Raw genomic sequence first — 20,998 nt, 5'->3', positions numbered from 1 at the left:
TTTTAACCTCATCCTTTCACATGCTCCAGGTGCGCAATAAGCTAAGGGTCCCAAAACTGGTTTCACAACTTTTGGCTTGTCATGTTAAATGGCCTGGTACTTAATGTTGTCTTTGGGGCCTCTCAAAAGTTTGAATTAGGAATAGTCACACAACATATATACTTTATTTATTTTTAATTTTGGCTGCATTGGGCCTTTGTCGCTGCACCCGGGTTTTCTCTCATTGCGGCAAGTGGGGGCTACTCTTCATTGGGCTTCTCATTGCGGTGACTTTTCTGGTTGCGGAGCACAGGCTCTAGGTGTGCAGGCTTCAGTAGCTGCAGCACGCAGGCTCAGTAGTTGTGGTGCGTGGGCTCTAGAGCGCAGGCTCAGTAGTTGTGGCACTTGGGCTTAGTTGCTATGCGGCATGTGGGATCTTCCCAGACCAGGGATCGAACCCGTATCCCCTGAATTGGCAGGCAGATTCTTAACCACTGCACCACCAGGGAAGTCCCTACATATATACTTTAAATAAATGCCATTAAGTTACTTTCATTTTTACTAAGTGAATGAAACACTTTAGATAATTTTATATTTAGCATAGTAACAGAATTTAGAAATAAATGACCTCCCCAAAACCTAGTCTAACACTAAAAATAATTCCAGTAACCATAACATTTCATGTGGGTCTATTTTAAAAGTTTAAAATGAAAAAAAAAACTCCAGAAATAAAGTCTCTTCCATTAGTTCAAAGGTATAAAGGAATGCGATATTATTTGTGAATGCTACAGACAAGAAGTTGGCAAACGTTTTCTGTAAAGGGCCAGAGGGTAAATATTTTAAGCTTTGCAGGCCGTATATCTCTGTTGCAACTACTCAACTCTGCCACTGCAGCACAAAAGCAGCCACAGACAATATGTAAACAAATATGGCTGTGTTCCAATAACACTTTATCTACAAAACACCAAAATGGTCTGGCATTAGAGTTCACTTACCCTCAATCTCCCACAAGAATTAATGAAGAGAGTGTTGGTTAACTAAAAGGGACTGTCATAATATAAACCATAATATATTACTTATTCTAATATATACTTATTAAACTGACATAATGGTCACAGTAGCATTAAACAAATATCAGCCTGTAGTCCAACATCTTTATCTTACTTTGGGAATTATTTCTATGCTAACCAGGGGAGCAAAACTGACCTCATTACATTTGATAAAAGGAAGTAAACAGTCCATCTTCTTGTATGACATTGTTTAGATCCCTCATAAAAAAAGAAGAATGCCACTACAAGGCTTAACTTCCTCTTTTTAATTACGAGAGTATTTGCATGAGAAAGATTAACATGAAACTTACTCAAAAAAGGACTGAAAGTATCAAAGAAGATCTTCATTGTAATTTAATGTTTACCTGGTAGTGATATGCAGGTTGCTGATAAACGGGCTGAGCTACCATCACAGTGGAACTAGATAAAGAACGTGACTATAAGAGGAAAGAAAAAGAAAAATTATTTTAGGGAAAATTTTTAAAAATAGTTTATAATGAAATTTATCTCACATTGTTACCTAAATCCAGTCAACTTATGGTTTATGATTGGAAATGTCATTTTTCCACCTCCTGTTGATATTATTACAACTCCACTTTAAGTCTTATTAAAATTATCACAGTATTTCTACTTCCATGTGGTTTCATTTCCATAGTAATGCTAAAACAACCACCAAAAAAGTTGCTTTTAGTCCAAATATTATGAAAATATAGTTCGAAGAGAATGTTTAGAGGAAAAATGGCAGCTGGACTTAAGGTGACACTGCCTATTTCCATTGTGGAGACCAGCAGTAGATAATGTTTAGATAGCATTTAGAACTGAATGAATAATCATATCTGATTTTGCCACTAATTTCCCACTATTTATGAATAATCAACATCCTATTCCTTTGTTATACATTTAATTAAAGCAAATACATTATTTATTGAAGAATTTGTTAAATTCTATCATTTTGATATTTAAATGAGATAGTCATCCAATAAATTTACAGGTGATGTATTACGTCTTAAAAAAGTACATGTAATACTTGATTATTCAAATGGAGTAAACCCCAAAATAGGTTACTTATTTATTATTATTATTTTAAAAATTTGTTTATTTTTGGCTGCGTTGGGTCTTCGTTGTTGCGCGTGGGCTTTCTCTAGTTGCGGCCAGCAGGGGCCACTCTTCGCTGCGGTGAGCAGGCTTCTCATTACAGTGGCTTCTCTGTTGTGGAGCATGGGCTCTAGGCACGTGAGCTTCAGTAGGTGTGGCACGTGGGGTCAGTAGTTGTGGCACGTGGGCTCTACAGCGCAGGGTCAGTAGTTGTGGTGCACGGGCTTAGATACTCCACGCCATGTGGTATCTTCCCAGACCAGGGCTTAAACCCCTGTCCGCTGCATCGGCAGGCGGATTCTTAACCACTGTGCCACCAGGGAAGTCCCGAAATAGTTTATTTAAAATCAGATCATTAGAAAAACAGGCAAATTGTATTACAAAATAGGTAAAATAGGCTTTAATGATAGCAATTAAAATTCAGTTTCTAACATGGGATCTAATTTGCATTGTTTTGTTTTAATGTTCACCCCTCCCCCCCAAAACTGAAGAAAAGTATCATAGTTTTGCATAATTTGCAGACTATCATGTGCTAATAAAATTGTACCACAGATTAACATTAGAAAATAATAATGTAATTTACATTAATAGATTAAAGGAGGAAAAAATGATAATCTAAGCAGATACAGAAATTGCATTGTTAAAATTCAATACCCTTTCATGATAAAAACTCTTAGTAAACAGAATAAAAAAGTAACTTCCTTAATTGACTTCGGGCAATAATTCTCAACCAGGTGCGACTCTGCCCCCCCCCCACCCCCACAGGAAACATTTGGTAATATTTTGGTTTTCATAAATGTAGGGAGGCTAGGATACTGCTAAAAACCCTGCAATGTACAGCACAGTCTCCCACAAAAAAGAATCAGTTATCTGGCCCAAAATGTCAATAGTGCTGAGGTGGAGAAACCTTGGTTAAGGTTAAGAGTATCTTAACATATATATGTAGGTTTTGGAAGATACTCATATAAAGCTTAATGGTGAGTTACTAAACTTATTTCTTTTTTTAGGAACAAGAGTCATATAAATACTGTAGCAGAGACATTGCCAGTCAATAACTTGATGAGAAAAAAAGAGAAACAGAAGAGCAGAAAGAAACAGAAGTCTACTGAGTCCTAAATGATTGCCTATATGAGAGTTTGGCAGGGTTACTGATAAAATATCAACATTTACAAATCAAAAGCATTACTACACACCAGTCATAATCTATTAGGAAGTGTGATTAAAAAAATACACCATTCATAAAAGCAACAAGAACTACAGAGTACCTAAGAATAAATCAAACAAAAGATACACCAAACTTTCTTACAGAGAAATAAAATTTTATTGATGGATGGAAACTCTAAATCATGTTTATGAATGGGAAAATTCAGTATTATGCCTAAATGTCCCAAGTTAATCTATGTATTTAATGCAATTCTAACAAAAACTAAGGCTTTTCACAGAGCTGAACAAGCTGAATTATGAAATTTATATTTATAAAAGCAAAGACTTAAGGATAGATGAGGGACTTTTAAAGAACCGAGTAAGACTATGGCCCTATCAGATTTTAAGACTTATTATAAAGCAACAGGAATTAAAACAGAATTGGGCAGGGCAAACAAATACACCAACGGAACATAACAGAGAGCCCAGAAAGAGACTCCACACACAGAAACTCAGCATTTGACAGAGGATTCATTTCAAAACAGTGGAAGAGGATGGATTAGTCAATATGTAAATTGTAGATTTAAGATCTAGACGTGAAAAACAGCAACAGCATAGTATTTTTTCAAAAAAAACACTAAAAGCTGAAACCATAAAACATTAATACATCTATCAAACATTAAAACAAAAAACTTGTGTATGACAAAAAATACCATAAAGTTAATGGACAAGCCACAAACTAAAACATATTTACAACCCATGGAACTCATATAATGAACTCAAGAAAAAGACAACAATCCCAACAGAAAAAATGGGAAAAAAAATGAAGAGGCAGCTCATAGAAGAAACTGAAATGGCAAATACATATATGAAAATATGTTTAATCTTACCACTGACTAGGCAAATGAAAGGTAAAACAAGATACCATTTCATAATAATATTGGCAAAAATACAAAAATCTAGTAAATTAAAGGACTGGCAGATTATGGAGAAATTGAAGCTCTCATAAACTGTTATCTAACCTTTATACTGGTACACTTTAGAAAGATATTTGGGAACATTTAATCAAAGATGTGTATAGTCTATAAAGGTGAAATTCTACTTGTACACGTATGTCATAGCCTAGACCAAGATCGGAGAACACAAAAATCTTCCAGTGGTGTATGAGCATGAATAGGTTTAAGAGTATTAATTTTCAGATATTTCATATGGTCTCCTTTCTGATTTGATCTGTCTGTGAATGTATCTGTGTACAATGGATTCTTCTTTTCAAAATTCCCCTTTTACAATACTTTTCCCCTTCACTATGAAAGGCACACTCTCACTCATTCTGGATCTTGCTATAATGCTTTGTTCTGGAATGTAAACATTAACAGAGCATCGAACAAACAGACAATTCAAGAAGGCAATGCCCTTGAGAAACAGGAAAGAGCAAAGCAAAGAGTTTGTATAAGCAATATTAAGGGGAAAATGGTACCTTATTTCATATCCAGGGAACAAAATAAATTACAAGATGGTCACAGGGATACATATTAATTCATTTATTTGAACTTAAAAATAGAGTCAGAATTTTCTAATAGAGAGTAAGTTTTATTTGATTGGTTAATTTTATTTGGTTGACTAGTTTTGTTAACTGAATTATAGAGCAGGCATTTTCCGTTTTTTTTCTTCTTTTTTTTATTGCGAGATATTTGACATATGACATTATCCTAGTTTCAGGTGCATAACATAATGACTGTATATATATATATATATATATATATAAAGAATGAAATGATAACCACAATGAGTCTAGTTAACATCCATCACTACATGTAGGACATTTTCCAGTCTTAAATGAAATCTATAGCTGCAGACTTTTATAAAATATATATCTAAAGCAAACCTACAATATATAATATGTCTAAATTATTTAAAATTATGGTAAATTTTAGATTTCAACTTAAAAATGAGAGTATTCATAATTTTTCAAAAAAATTTTAGAGGATATATAAACAAAAAACTTTGAAGATTACTGTCCTAGACAAACTCTCACACAATACATACAAAATCTAGATGCTCAATTTAGTCTGCTTAAAAAAATTTTATACTCCGTTTATTATTTATTTACTGTTATGCAACTTGCAACTTTTCTAAATGGGGTAATGTATTATAATTGTATTTATTATATTTATATATTCAATATATTATAATCATAAACAATATATTAATTATATTTATAGAATTATATTCATACATATATATTCTTCACTCTCAGACCTACTAAATGTAGATCAGTAGGGGTTGGTTCTGCCCATTTTTAAAAAAAAATTTTTGAATTTTATTTTTTTATACAGCACTTTCTTATTAGTCATCAATTTTATACACATCAGTGTATACATGTCAATCCCAATTGCCCAATTCAGCACACCACCATCCCCACCCCCCCGTGGCGTTCCCCCCTTGATGTCCATGCGTTTGTTCTCTACATCTGTCTGAACTTCTGCCCTGCAAACCGGTTCATCTGTACCATTTTTCTAGGTTCCACATACATGCGTTAATATACAATATTTGTTTTTCTCTTTCTGACTTACCTCACTCTGTATGACAGTCTCTAGATCCATCCATGTCTCAGCAAATGACTCAATTTCGTTCCTTTTTATGGCTGAGTTATATTCCATTGTATATATGTACCACATATTCTTTATCCATTCGTCGGTCGATGGGCATTTAGGTTGCTTCCATGACCTGTCTATTGTAAATAGTGCTGCAAGGAACATTGTGGTGCATGTGTCTTTTTGAATTATGGTTTTTCTCTGGGTATATGCCCAGTAGCGGGATTGCTGGATCATATGGTAATTGTATTTTTAGTTTTTTTAAGGAACCTCCATACTCTTCTCCATAGTGGCTGTATCAGTTTACATTCCCACCAACAGTGCAAGAGGGTTCCCTTTTCTCCACACCCTCTCCAGCATTTGTTGTTTGTAGATTTTCTCATGGTGCCCATTCTAACTGGTGTGAGGTGATAGATACCTCATTGTACTTTTGATTTCGGTTTCTCCAATAATTAGTGATGTTGAGCAGCTTTTCATGTGCTTCTTGGCCATCTGTATGTCTTCTTTGGAGAAATGTCTATTTAGGTCTTCTGCCCATTTTTGTTCAGAAAAAAAACAAAACAAAACTCCACACATGATTCTCTGAACTTGTGGAATATGACCATAGAATGTACCCCAAGAAAGCTCCAAATGGATTAAAGACTTAAGTTTAAAGTAAAATGAAATCATGGAATAACTAGCAGAAAGTAAATCTGAGTAGTTATCAGATCCCTGGTGGGGCAAAATTTTAAGTGATGAAGTAAAATGAAAAAATTGATTCAGTTATAAAACTTTTAAACTCAGAAAGAATGAAAAAGATTAAATAATACTGTATAAAATTTATATATAAAATGATGAAGTTTTGATTCTACATTGTCATGCAAATTAATTAGAATAAAAAATAGGACCTTGGGTTTCCCTGGTGGCGCAGTGGTTGAGAGTCCGCCTGCCGATGCAGGGGACGAGGGTTTGTGCCCCAGTCGGGGAATATCCCACATGCTGCGGAGCAGCTGAGCCCGTGAGTCATGGCCGCTGAGCCTGCGCGTCCGGAGCCTGTGCTCCGCAGCGGGAGAGGCCACAACAGTGAGAGGCCCGCGTACCACAAAAAAAAAAAAAATAGGACCTCGATGGTTAAATTTTAAAAAATCACAAGCAATTTACAAAGAGTACATGCAATATCAAAACTGCATTGAAAATACTTCCATCTTACTAAATTTTTTTATTGACGTATAGTTGATATACAATGTTGTGTTAGTTCCAGGTGTACAGCAAAGTGATTCAGTTATGCATATATATATAACTGCTTGTTCTGAATCTTTTCCCTTATAGGTTATTACAAAATATTGAGTATAGTTTCCTCAATGTAGTCTTGATTGTAGAAAAAACTTACAATGTCCATCAATAGGGGAATATACACTCATACAATGGAATATTATAAAAAATTTAAATAAATGAACTAGATATGCTAGGATCAACATAGTTTAATCTCAAAAACATAATGTTGGGCTTCCCTGGTGGCGCAGTGGTTGAGAGTCCGCCTGCCGATGCAGGGGACACGGGTTCGTGCCCTGGTCTGGGAAGATCCCACATGCCGCAGAGCGGCTGGGCCCGTGAGCCATGGCCGCTGAGCCTGCGTGTCTGGAGCCTGTGCTCCGCAACGGGAGAGGCCACAACAGTGAGAGGCCCACACACCACAAAAAAAACAAAAAAAAACAAAAAAAAAACATAATGTTGACTAGGAAAACCAGATTATTTATATAGTGTTTAAAAACCGCCTAAAGCAATACTATGTATCTATTGTTTAAGGATCTCTACATCTGTAGTAAAAACATATAAAATGGACAGAAAAGATACTCTGGTTAACCTCTAAGGAGGAAAAGAGGGTAAGATAATTGGGGCAAGGAGACTTTACTTGAATCTGTCATATTGTATTCCCCCTATTAAAAGAACTTAAGTAAATATGGCAAAATGTTAACCTCTATTACATTTGAGCGGTAGCTACATGGCTGTTATTATTTGTAATTGTCTGTGGTTGAAATATTTCAGAAATAAAAAATTTAATAGTAATAGATGGAAACCCTTCTAAAATGAAATTACTTACAGGCCAAGGTGGTGGGACAGAAGCTACCTCTGGAGTATGAAAATAAGCAACACCATTATGATAAGTGTAAGGATATCCAGTTGAAGTTGTTAGATACATTGTTCCAGCAGCTGGCATTATACTGGAACCTAAAAGTGTAAACAGTAATAATTGAAATGTTCAGTTTGACATTTAAAAATGTAATTTCTGAAGAATGGAAAATGTTTATCTTAACACATATATATAGTTACAGTAAAAATTGAATAAGTTCTTTAAAAAATTCCATATGTTAAAGTATCTTTGAAATATATATTTTCAAACTCACTACCTTAGAGCTTTTGTTAGCTTAAGGTAAATGAAAGAAAAAGAAACAAGTTTAATAAGGAATACTAAAAATTCACCAATTCAGATTTTAATACTGGTATAATGAAACACAAAACTTAACAATTGAGATTATTATCAGCAAAGTCATTATTTTTACAAATATAAATTACATACAATTTAGAGTTTCCTGAAGACTATAGGCACTGTAGTGAAGTTCCTAAGATCTTAGTAAGACTGTCTATTTGTAAAAGGCCAAAGAAGATGGAGGCAGTGAAATTAGACAAAATTCTACTTTCCTCAAGACACTTGTTTCACCTTACAAATTCTTTGGATCTACTATCAGCAAGCACTCACTCATGCTATGACTATATTTTATTCTCTAGTCTCCCTTTGCTACAACTGCTGCTATTACAAACATGACCACAGACCTTTATGTTGCTAATTTTGGGTCCTCATCTCTTTTCCTAGGTGAAAGTTATATATACTCCTCCCCACAAAATTAAAAAATAATTCTTTTTTGTCAGGAGAAGGCCTTAAAAATTTTATATGCCAAGTTAGATTTAAGCACTTGACCAACAGGTTATATAAATTACTGAACTGGCAATCCTCCTTCCACTATACTAGTGCTTCTCAAAATTTAAAATTCATTATAATAACCTAGACTGCTTATTAAAATACAAATTCCAGGTCTTTCAAGAGATTTTGATTCAGGAGGCCTGGGATAGGGCCTGAGGAACCGCATTTTGACAGATTCTGAGTGAACTGTTGGTGGCTGCAAGCCACACTGTAAGCAGCACTGGCCTCTGCCGCTCTAAACAGCAGTACTACTTCTCAGCTTTTATATTTTCGCCACATTTTATCTAGTATTGTTATAGCACATTTTAGTGGTTCTTAATCCAATGCTTTTGAGAATCTGATGAAAGCCACAGACCCTTTTCTCAAAAATACATATATTCAAACAAAATTTTGCATGCAATTCGGAAGGTCCATGGATTTCCCTCCAAAGATCATCAAGGAACCACAGGGTTATCTGTTAAATAAATAAATTTTGAGTGATTACTATTACAAGGCATTGAACTAGGCCCTAGTGATACAGCCAAAAAGAAAAAAGAAAAAAAATGGGCATGCCATGGCCTCTATCTTCATAGAAGTTAGGTTCTGTTAAGAAAGATAGTCATTAGCTAATTACACAATTAATTAAATACAATTTTGATAAAGACATGAAGAGATAGTATAGGGTACAATGGTGAACATTTCATATATATATACATATAATATCTATATATGTAGCATATACATATAATGTATATATATGTATATATGTAGCATCTGTGAGGAAATGACATTTGTTTTGGGCTGAGCTTTAAAGAATGAATGGGATGGCAAAGATCACTCTAGGTAAAGAAAATAGTATATCAGGAATACGGTTTTGTTCTGAAACTGAGGGAAGGCTAGATGGCTAAAGCATGGAAAGAAAAGAGAAGGACAGCTTGAAATAAGCAGAGAATAACATGATAAGATGTGCACTTCTGAAAGATCACTCTGGCTGCCTTGTGTGTGACAGGTTGGAAGGTAGCATGACTGGATTCAGAGAGACCAGTTAGGAGGCTTTTCTAGAAATTAAGGCAAGCAAAGTGGGAAGCTGGGTCTAGAATATTGGTAATGGAGATGGAAAAGAAGTGACAGATTTGAAAAAAAATGAGATAAGAATCCCTTATATTTTGTAAATGTATCTTTAATACTTATTCTTTCTTTGTAGAAAAGTAAAAATAGCTTTGGAGTCAAACTGTCCTGGATTTGAAGGCTAATGCTACCATTTGGTTAAGTTATTTAACACCATACTTCTCAAATTTGGGCCTAGCATGGTTATGTCAGGAAGTATGAAAAGGCACAGGCTGAACATGGTGATCTTCTTACAGAATCAGTCTTATTCAAACAATTCTTTTTAGGAAACATTTTAATAAACAGTACAGTGTTGTAGAACAGAATCCAAATTGCACATGAAGTTTTATATAAACCATGAGACTTTAAAGATAGTTTAAAGAAAATTACAGAATTTAAAGAAAATTTATAATTCTGGTATGGTGCCATTGGGTTAAGACCCACAACATGACCAGATTAACTCTCCCCTACATTTAAGATTATTTCAGCAGAAATGTTTCTAAAACAATAACTTTACCTTTATAAGCTGAATTTTCTATTTAAAAAAATAGAACTAATAATACCTCACAGATTGCTGTAAAGATTAAATGAAATAAATGAAAACCCATAACATTGACCCTTGCACTGAATAGTTCTTAAATAACTATACATTTGTTTGAAAGCATTCAGCATACTGCTGATTTATGTTCTATTTTTAGCAACTTGTGGGTCATAATATGAACATTCCTAGTTGTTCCTACTGATGGTGATAATGGGCTACAGAACTGCTATTACATGTTATAGCTTAACTCTTGCAACTAACAATAGTAGTCTGAAAATATTCAGCATTCTGCCATATTTACTGCATTCCATTTTGGAGTATCAACTTACTAAGGACACTTCAGTTATCTTCTAAATTAACAAATACTAAGTCAAAATTAAACTTGATATCTGTTAACTTCTAAGTCAAAAACAGAACAGTCCAAATGAGCACAATCTATTAATTTGTTAACAGATGTACAATATCCACCTAATGTTTTAAACATCCCAGTAGACACTAGGACACAGCTAAGGAAGAATAAAAAATTGAGTTACAAATTTTATGCAAAGTTTCTCCTTCTAGCCAAAGATTCTGTTGGAGATTTTAATAAATATTATAGGTAAAAGTTAACTGTAAAGATGTCTAACTTAATAAATGGGAAGAGTGAGGAAAAAAAGAGTAGAGTCGAAAGCATTACCAAAATTTGAGGAAGGCATCTAACTTAGCCAATTCCTAAAGCTTTAGGGATTGTTTCCTCTGTTAATTATGATACATGTGGTTGGGTTACAGTATGTACCATACAACCAGAGTTTCTGATATTTGTTCTATATTTTCACTTTCTGTAATTTTACTCTAATTTTAAATTATTTTGTTAATTAGAAAATTTTCTAAATAGTAATTAACTACTTTTAATTTCTTTTGTAATTTTAAACTATATTTTTATCATAAAAGATTTTTCCTTTAAAGATGTAACTATATGGAATATAGTTAAACATCATCATTTATATAAATTTTGCCTAGCCCCCCCCCCACCCTGCAAACTAATATATTTTAATTTGTGGTAAGAAATATTCATTTGACCACCAGCTTCACTAAATTTACTTTATTAAATGAAAGAAAGCTGATATTTTAATGAAGTTCTATTAAAACTCTAATATTTCAAAAAAGAACCATGCAAAAATACTGAAAAATACATTAGTTCTCAGTACATACGAGGGATCTCTACTTGTTGTTTTCTTATTGCTGGACCAATGTTCAGTTTCTTGTCCTTGTAATTAAGTTTTTCAGCCTAAAATAAGAAAAAATAAATTATTTTATTATCATTCTTTGAAAGTGGCAAGGCATAGTGGAAAGGGCAAAGTCTTTGGATTTAAATAGATCTGGGTGTGAATCTTGGTTCCAGTGCTCTGGCCCTAATTCCTCATCTGACAATTTACTAGTTATTAGTGTATGTGAGCAGAGAGGTGAAAAATTTGAGTCGCCTTACACACGTGGTCCCAGCTAAGGTCAAACAGGGTGACACTGTTTTCTTTTTCCATCTTTTATACTGTAAACAATTGTCCTTTTCATGTTCTATTTAGTGTCATGTTTTTCACATTTTTGTGACTTATGTTGGTATTTTTGCTATTTAAAATGGCCCTCAAGTGTAGTGCTGAAGTGCTTGCTAGTGTTCCTAAGTGCAAAAAGACTGTCATGTGACTTAATGGAGAAAATATGTACTAGCTGGGTTTAATTCAGGCATGAGTTATAGTGCTGTTGGCCACGAGTTCAGTGTTAATGAATCAAAAATATAAATTAAATATAATATCTTTAAACAGAAGCACACATAAGACAAAGTTACGTATTGACTGGCTGATGAAAATATTGTGAGCAGAAGCTTGTGGGAACCTAGCCCTGTATTCTTCTAGGTGCAGCACTTCAATATTTGCTAATTCAGTGTTGGTGGTGATTTTATAGAACACACCACTACAAATAATGAGAATCGACTGCATATGACTTAAATACAATTTAAATAAAATTTTTTCCTAAAAAATTTAAATGTTACAGTTGCCAAATTTAAAGTTATTATATATTGAACTGCAGGCTATAGACTTTTTCTATGAGTGCTCTTAGTTTATATAAAGTTTTTCAGAGGAGGGAAATAATCTCAGATAACCTCACTCTAGGAATCTACATTTGTAGTGTTTTTTAGGCGTTCAAAGTGCTATTAACACTTCAGGAAAGATACATCCTTAAATTCTTAGTTTAAGCAAATAAAGTGAAAAATTATATTACAACTTCACAACCATACTTACATAATTATTTGGAATTTGTTTTCTGCAGATAAAGTTTCTCTTTAATCTTTTTTTTAATTCATTTTTTTGGAGACCAATTTCAATCTTAAGATGCAAAGAAGATAATTTTTTTTTTTTTTTTTTAGCGATAAATCATTGTACTGGAACCCTACTATTATGAAATTAATACCTTAAAGGATTAGTTTCAGAGAAAGAAGTTCTAAAAATTAAGTTAATACACCAAAATATCTTACCTCTTGTAAAATTTTTTGTGCATCTTCTTGTGTTTCAAAAGTGACAAAGCCATACCTAAATAAATGCATTAATTATTATCTTAGAACATTACATTGGAATATATTAAGATTAAATTTTTTTTTTTTTTTTAAGAATGGGCCATTGCGGGGGACTTCCTTGGCAGTCCAGCGGTTAAGCCTCTGCACTCCCAATGCAGGGGGCATGGGTTCGATCCCTGGTTGGGGAACATCCCACATGCCTCAAGGAGCAGCCAGAAAAAGAAAAACAACAAAAAAGAAAGAATGGGCCATGGTAGGAGTGAACATTTTTCCTTGGTGCACCAGTATGCAAAACTTAGGAGAATCATTCACAGCTTAACACTGTCACCTCCTCTTACAGGGAGGGGCCTAAAAGAAAAAAAAAACAACCCCGGGGATCTTGAAACAGTTTCAGACCTGAGCTGTAAGTAAGCCAGGAAAGCATGAGAGATTTGTATTCTGGTTTACAAATTGGGATGCAATAAATTTCAGTCCAGAGCACCAATCTCCTTTTAAAATGATAGAAGTCTGGTTTAAATAGAAATCAAAGTAGAAAAAAACCTTTAAAAATTTAAAAGTTTCAACATAATAAAATTTTTTATGTTGGTAAATGAGTATACAAACATATTATTTACTATTATCAGCATATATAAACTGATAATGCAACTATTAGTATATTTCCCAAATAAAATCAATTAAAAATATGTACAACCCAGACTTTATATATGCTTTTTCATATATACTTGTTACCTTCAGAGTATAAATCATATGATCAAGACACAAATACACAATGTATGTCATGTCCAAAAAGCCAAAATAGGTAGAAAAAAAGGAATGAAAGAAATAAAAAGTATATCTCCCGAAAATGTAATCTCTATTTGCATAACTTAAGGAAACTCTTCTGAGTAGTGCTAAACTATTATTTTCCTCAATTCATAATTACTGTTATATAATTATGTATTGTGTAATTAGTAAACATTTACTGTTTCTTCAATTCATAATTGCTGTATTATATATGAATTTTCTTTTTCAACAAAGGAATTTCTTTTTTTCTATTTGCCCAAACATTAAACAACAGCTAAAGAAATATTTTTACGTTATTATTAGGGTTTTTTTTTGGTAGAACACATATACCACCCAGTGGAAAAAGCATAAAATACAGTCTACATTTCTTTGTGTGGTTTTCAATGATTAAAAAATGTATATTACAAATTCTATTAAGCCAAATAAAAGAGGTACAATCTCCCTTCATCCTAATATTGATTGTCAGTCTCAGGAAATATCTCATTTGTTTAAAAATAACCTCTGCAGGATCTCATCTCTTCCAAAGTGTCCACCTGTCATACTTACATGTAGTTTCCCACTAATATAATTTTCCCTCCACCTTATTGGTCCTTTTTTTTATGCCTATAAGTATGTATATATTGTCTTTTTTTCAAGAAAACAAACACAATCCTTCATCGATTTCTTTAACTTTGCAGTCAAACTTCTTAAGCGAGTACCCTATGCAAACTACCGTTTTCTTCTCTGGTATTTGGCTTTTGAATATACCAATCCACTGAAACAGCTCTAAGGGCGCTAGACAGTTCTAGACAAATCCTACTGCTTTTTTCCCTTAATTTTCATTCTCCTTGATTTGGCAATTAAAAATCATTCTCATTAAGAGTTATATTTCTCAGATTAGTCCCCTAATTAGGTCTTTGAGGAACAACCTATGGACATTCTTTTGTGTCAGCCTTTTTCAAGTAAAGTTCTCTCTAGTCTAAAGCAGGTATACAATTCCAAAAATATCAGATTCCTTTAGCTTCTGGTTCCTTGGCTACTGGACAAGAGCTACTTGACATTAAGTGCTTATTACCGAACAGTGAATGGTCCCGCAGCCTTTGCAAGAATAACTTTCCAATAAATTAAGGAATATTATAGTGTCACTATTCCTCCAAAATACACAAACACACACACACTGAAATCAAAAGGTAGGAGGAAAGAAGAAGGCATGAAACTCTCTTTTAAAAAATGGAACCAAAGTAAATTAGTATACAAAACCTAGTAATCCAATAAAAATACAATTGTCAATTCCATGTACTATCTGTAGTGATACTAACCCTTTGGGCACTCCAGCTCTGTCATTTATAATCTTCACTTCTTTTACAGGCCCATACTGGGAAAAAAATTTTCTTAAATCATTTTCATTTGTCTAATGGTATAAAAAGAAAACACACAAAAACCATTTTAATTGATAAAAGATGAAACAACTCCTATGCTTGGTTTGGAGACACAAAAGGTAAGATAAATAAAAATATGGATATAAGAATGCCTCTCATCATAAAAACAGTGCATGAAACCACTAGGTTATTAAAATCAATATGAATACTTTGCTTTATGCAGAGTTGTTAAGCTCACTATTTAAAGGAATTCTTGTTCTCTAGTTAGCCAGTTTTTAATAAAATTGTACTAGGCATGGCTATAACTATACTAAGGGCATACTACTATTGGTTCTTGTGGTTCAGAGAGGCCCACAGTCATAGCAGTGGAACTAAGTTATGCTGGTCTATACCAGTCACTCTATTTTAACCAGCAGAGTCCCCAGGAAAAGTAAGGTCTTAGGAAGGAAATATATTTCCAAAACTACCTGAACTCAATTTGTGATAACAACAGAGAGGCTACAAGATTTAAAGTTTTTAGATGCTTTATCTGTACTCAATATACATGTCAGCTAAATACAGACATTATGATGATATGGAAAAAAATTGAGTCATAATTAGACTATCATGTACAAGATGCCTACAAAGATAGTTTGGCATATCTGGTTTTAATTGAAATAGTCTCATAATAGACCCATATCACCTTTCTCTAGAGTATTCACACTAAATTCATTGCAATTTCATTTTCTGGTTCAGCTATAAGTGTTTGCCCCCAAGAGGAGCTTTAAATAGCCATAGAAAAAATTTTTCTTTACATATCTAGGAAAAGACATGCCTAACAGCAGAGCAATATTTCTTGAGTTCCACTGCTACCTCACTACTTACTGGTTTTTAGTTGGTAACCTAAAGCCTGCTAAACTGGATGATGACAAATACTGAGTTAATCTGAGAATAACTGACTGCCTCATTTCAATAAACACAAAATGGAATCAACGTCAGAATAAGGTTTCTATTAGAGACTTGAAAACAAATTAATTCAAACTATTCTCTGATAGAAAAATCACTAGCTCAATTTTGCAGCTCCATTTCTTTGCTGAAAAGTAAGAAGACAGAAAGTCAAGATGATTAAATATTAAAAGGGATGGGCTGTAGGGTTCTAAAAAGAAGAATTCTAAAAAGTTTGAGACTGCTTGCTACTATGGTAAACTATTTCGTTGCTGGAAATTACCTATGGTTTTGCGAAAGGTATAAGTATGAGGGAGAGAACCCTAGCAGTTATGTTAAATCTATGACTGTATTGTAACAATGGCCCCCAAAGTTCATATTGTAGCTGATTGGCTTCAATAAAAACCTACACTAACCTAGCCATATAAATTATTACATTTATTGATTATTTATTTAAAAATATACTAAGCTAATATAATATAAATTCTGAACAAGAATATTCAACTTGAATATTTATGGTCAGCTATTAATATTTTCTACAGAAACAAAATTTTTTTAAAAATAAGCATTTCATAAGAAATTATTTTCCTTAATTTATTTTTAGTGAACCAATCACATACTTGCTTAAGACTCACAGTTTTGACAAATACATTAAGTGTAACATTTATCTTGAGCAGGAAAAAAGTAATTCCATACAAATTGTGAGAGATTGATCATTGGAAGATAGCAAGTATTAAATGTCAAATGTCATACCCTAATTGCACAAGTTTTTTTTTTTATTAAGACAACTCTCCCCGAAATTTCCAGTATGTAATATGGAAGCTTGGAAATCCTTCGATATATCCACTTGGAAGTAAGAGTGTTCCTAAATTATCCATGCTTGCCTTTCCTGTAGGTGTTTAACTACCACCTCCCACATGGGGGTGCTGCAAAACATCTCACAAAACTATGCCTCTCTGAAAGAGTGAAATGGTTATTACATTATTTAAACATATTACTGTTAAAATGCTTTATTCTGACTAGGACACAGGCCTTTTTTAGTGATCAAATTCTAAATTAGGTGGTAGAAAGCAACCTGCAAAAGATAGAAGTCTAGGAAGTTACTCAGGAGCCTAAGATGAAAGTTGGGATAAAGAAACAGGATTTCATAAAACTGCTGTGTTTTTGTTTTCTTTTTCCTTAATTGAGTCTTCTTTTGAAAATTATAGTCACTCATTATTTGGGCTATTAGAGTATTATGTAAAAAAGCATAATTAGTGTGGTATGGTGAAATAAAGCATGTGGAGATATGAGTCAGAAAAATAGAATTCTAGTTTTCACTTTGTCACTAAGTAGCTAGGAGCCTATAGATATGTCAGTGAGCCTCAATTTCCTTGTATGTGAAATTGGACAATTATATATACTCTATTTAACCTACATTGTTGTTGAAAAGATTCTTTGTATTAAGACAATTTGAAACCTACTAATTATTATGCAAATAGCAAATATGTTATTTTTAAAGTTGCAGGAAGAAACAATTTCTGAGAAATAAAACACTTCTAATACAAAGAATACACTATGTTGCATGCATAATTAGGTACCTTAAGGTCGATTCCTCCTACAAAGATGCGATTAGGGATCACTGTTCCATATCTTGGGGCACTCGTTGGGTTATTAAAAGGCACAGGTGACACAGGATTAGGGGATGGAGATAATGAATCTGTTTGCATCTGATTTGATCTTTGCTGTAAAATAAAATTCTTTTTTAAACTCTTAGTACTGGGTATAAGTTTTGATGCAGGATGAAAGCATATATCCTTCAAAAAGATAAGTCATTGACAAAATGTAGTATTTCAGACTTTAATTTTATGCTAATATTATGAAGATTATAATTAGAGCTAATAACTTTTGGGGGCAACAAAAATATAAGAAATGTAGAATTCATTCCTCTACAGAGACGATCTTAAATCTTAAATATATTATTTAAACATACATATGTTAGTTATTATTAACTGTACAATTTAAATATCATAAGCATTAAGGAGGAATACTAAACTCAAAAAGAAGTTTGAAAAAGAGAAGAATAACCCTGGACAGCTAGGAGCTGGCCTGGCACAACCAACTAGGCCCTGGTGTTAGGAGTTGGCCGGGAACTCACAGCTAGGCTGTGGTGTTCTCTTGTTAACAGAACACCAACATCGGGCAAGGCTCCTCTGTGATTGTGATGGATGAAGATAAAAACAAGATCACTCCATAATCATATCTGTACATTGACAAAAACAAAAGCATTGCCCAAACCACAAGAATGACCAAACGTCCTTCTATCCTGCCTGATAAGACCGCTCCTTTTTTATCAATCACAGCTTTAGCTTCAATCTATTTTTCTTGTCTCCTAGGTAAGAATTAACATACCCAATTATAGAATTACTCCCACTTCCTGACAACACGTATTTCAGAGTAAAGCCTTCTTCAATAAACCCTCTCTAAAAAGTGCTTAATATAAGCTTAAATCCTATAATAAGTTCTTCTAACACCTTGCTGAGAGGCTGCATGGTGTTTGTTCTTCTTTGTTAATTCAGAAGATCCAACTTTAATAAACTGCAGGTGTATTTGTGGTGGTCTTTGGCTAAAGGGCATTGACAAGTAAACAGACTCTGACACAAGTTCATGGTTTTTCAACTCTAAAGTTAAATTTTTAAAATGCACTTGGCAATTGGAAAAGTGGACCGATTTAAAAAAAAAAAAAAAAAAAAAAAAAAATTGTATACCTATAACTCATAGGTATAAATTTTTATACTAAATTTTTTTATACTAATTTTTTCTTTATGCTAAAGAATTGAGTTCATATTCAAATGTTCACAATTCTAAGTCAGGGGACCTAATTTAGATTCTAATAAATATATATTAACATATACACCTTCACACAATGGCAAGATAGTAGACTCCTCAGGTACACCTGAAAAAAAACAAGACTTGAGAATAGAATTTTAAAGAGAAACTAATTTAAGAACTTGCTAATTATTCTCCTTCTGGGAACACGAAACAGACTTTTGAGACCCTAAATGAGTGCTTCAAAAAGCTTGGAGTTGATGATTTAAATTCTCTGAAAAACAAATTCATGAAAATGAATTTCCAACTTAGATAATGGAGTTGTTCTTTTTCACATTTGCTCTCCTTTCACTTCATTGGCCAATAAAACCATAATCCCTAAATTAATCTCTGCAAGATGTACAGAGAAATGACTAGGCCAGTAGTGACTATGGGGCTATAGGCTGGACCTTATGGGCTCTATTCTCCATCTAGTCTTAAGGGGGAAAAACACTCCCTAGTAAAGGGAGTTCATAAAAACATCTCTTAAACCACAGAGTCATCATATTTAATAATTGCTATGTTGTAGTTGCCAATTAAAGAAACTGGGAATCCTAACAGCATCCTCCCTGGGCATCTGGACCTTATTTGTAACTTCAGTCACTTTACTTGTAAGACATAGTGCCCAGACTGGAAGATTCTGGGATGCTTAGTTTTACTTTTCAACTGTGGATTTGTATTGCTAGAGATAATAGAACAGCTCTGGTAGATACAATCTTTTCTCTTTGCCGGGTTACAGAATGTAGTCATTACCTATTTGCAAAGTTAAAAAAAAAAATCAATCTTCATGAAATTCTCTTCTTAAAAACAAAATGAATTCAATGGATGAACTCTTTTGTTCCAAATTTGTTTAAATAAAAGTCAACTCCATTAGTTTTCATTAAGAGAGGAATGACATGAATGGAAGAGAACAGAGTGCTTTATTTCCAATCTTGAGAAATCAGTTAAATGATACCAAGGAAGGAAAAACATGAACTTTTTACATATCACTCACTTCATTCTTCATTTTCTAAGACTCCTGTTCTATTGTGGGTTCCAACTGTTTTATTTTCTCCTTACCACTTACCAACATGTAATACCATGTAATTTATTTATTATGTTTGTTGTCTGTCTCTTTCCACTATAATGCAATGTTCAAGAAGGAAGAGGGTTTTGCCTGTTTTGTTCACCGCAGCATCTAAAGTAGGGACCATATATAGCACATGTTCAATAAATATTTGTTGAACGAATGAATAAATGAGTAATTTCTTCCTCCTCACGATATGCCAACCCTTAGGTTGTGGGCTGAAGACTACAATATGAATAATAGCCTAGAAAATATTTTAATCTTGGTAGTAACAAGGCTCAGGTAGAGACGATCTTTAAGTTCCTCAGAGAAGGTTAGCGATTCACTGAGTTAATTAAGAAAGCCTCAAATTCTGCTGGCAATAATTTTGTAAACGTATGAAAAGCACTTAGATTGGTGCTGTTTTGGGGTTAGAAGTAAGGGTCCTTAGTAAAACTTGTATTACTAGTTTATTTAAAATTTCCTCCAAAGAAATGTGCCCCCACTGCCTCCTCCCCTCTAAAATTAACCTCGAAATCTATCATCTGCTTTGCCAACAAAGACAACAGGAAAAGGGCGGGCTAACCGTCGCAGTTACGGCCTCCGTGCTCCTTCCCCTCCGAAGCCAGCAAGCTGAGGCGGTGGGGGAAATGGCTGAGGCGACAACTCCCTTGGGTTCTCTTGGGTCATCGTGAACTTGATCACTGCCTCGAGGATCCACCCCCTCCCCACCAAAGTGCGGGAGGGAAAAGAAAGCTAGCCAGCGAGAAATTTTGCCCTGCAAACCCGCCAGCAGCAGTGGCGGGAACCCTCAACGGCACCGACTCCGACGCCGGCCTACTGTGCAGCCTGCCCTGCGAGCCTCGCATAGAGCTCGCTGATTGGCTGCTGGCGGGCGCCGCGTGGGGCGCGGCGGCACGTTGCTGCAGCCCCTCGGGCCTTAAGCGGTCTCCCGCCCCTCCCCCGCCCAGCCCTGTCTGGCTTGGGCGCGCACCTGCTGCTAGAGGTTCCGGTCCGACCTAGACACAGGTCCCCGCTACCCAGCCCCCC

The 20,998-nt window shown here is 34.2% G+C and overlaps 1 protein-coding gene across 6 annotated transcripts in view; it reads right to left on the bottom strand.

Annotated features, from left to right (window-relative positions):
• Positions 1 to 20,998, bottom strand: part of BOLL (boule RNA binding protein) — a 57,718-nt gene that overhangs the window by 35,826 nt on the left and 894 nt on the right. For 2 of the 6 annotated variants that reach the window (XM_007465690.1, XM_007465691.1), the window contains exons 2-6: positions 17,637 to 17,780; positions 15,073 to 15,164; positions 12,953 to 13,007; positions 11,638 to 11,713; positions 7,941 to 8,068 (exon numbers count right to left, since the gene is read on the bottom strand). In XM_007465690.1, coding sequence (XP_007465752.1) covers positions 7,941 to 8,068; positions 11,638 to 11,713; positions 12,953 to 13,007; positions 15,073 to 15,164; positions 17,637 to 17,780 — 495 coding nt within the window. Of the gene's footprint in view, positions 1 to 1,393; positions 1,466 to 7,940; positions 8,069 to 11,637; positions 11,714 to 12,952; positions 13,008 to 15,072; positions 15,165 to 17,636; positions 17,781 to 20,534; positions 20,832 to 20,998 lie in introns of those variants that run through there. The other 4 variants (XM_007465688.1, XM_007465687.1, XM_007465689.1 and 1 more) reach the window with 4 other exon arrangements.

This window comes from Lipotes vexillifer, unplaced genomic scaffold (genome assembly GCF_000442215.2).
Source record: "Lipotes vexillifer unplaced genomic scaffold, Lipotes_vexillifer_v1.1 scaffold113, whole genome shotgun sequence".
Taxonomy (NCBI): domain Eukaryota; kingdom Metazoa; phylum Chordata; class Mammalia; order Artiodactyla; family Lipotidae; genus Lipotes; species Lipotes vexillifer.
The sequence above is the reverse complement of the archived record's forward strand: the minus strand, read 5'-3'. Positions and strand labels throughout refer to the sequence as shown.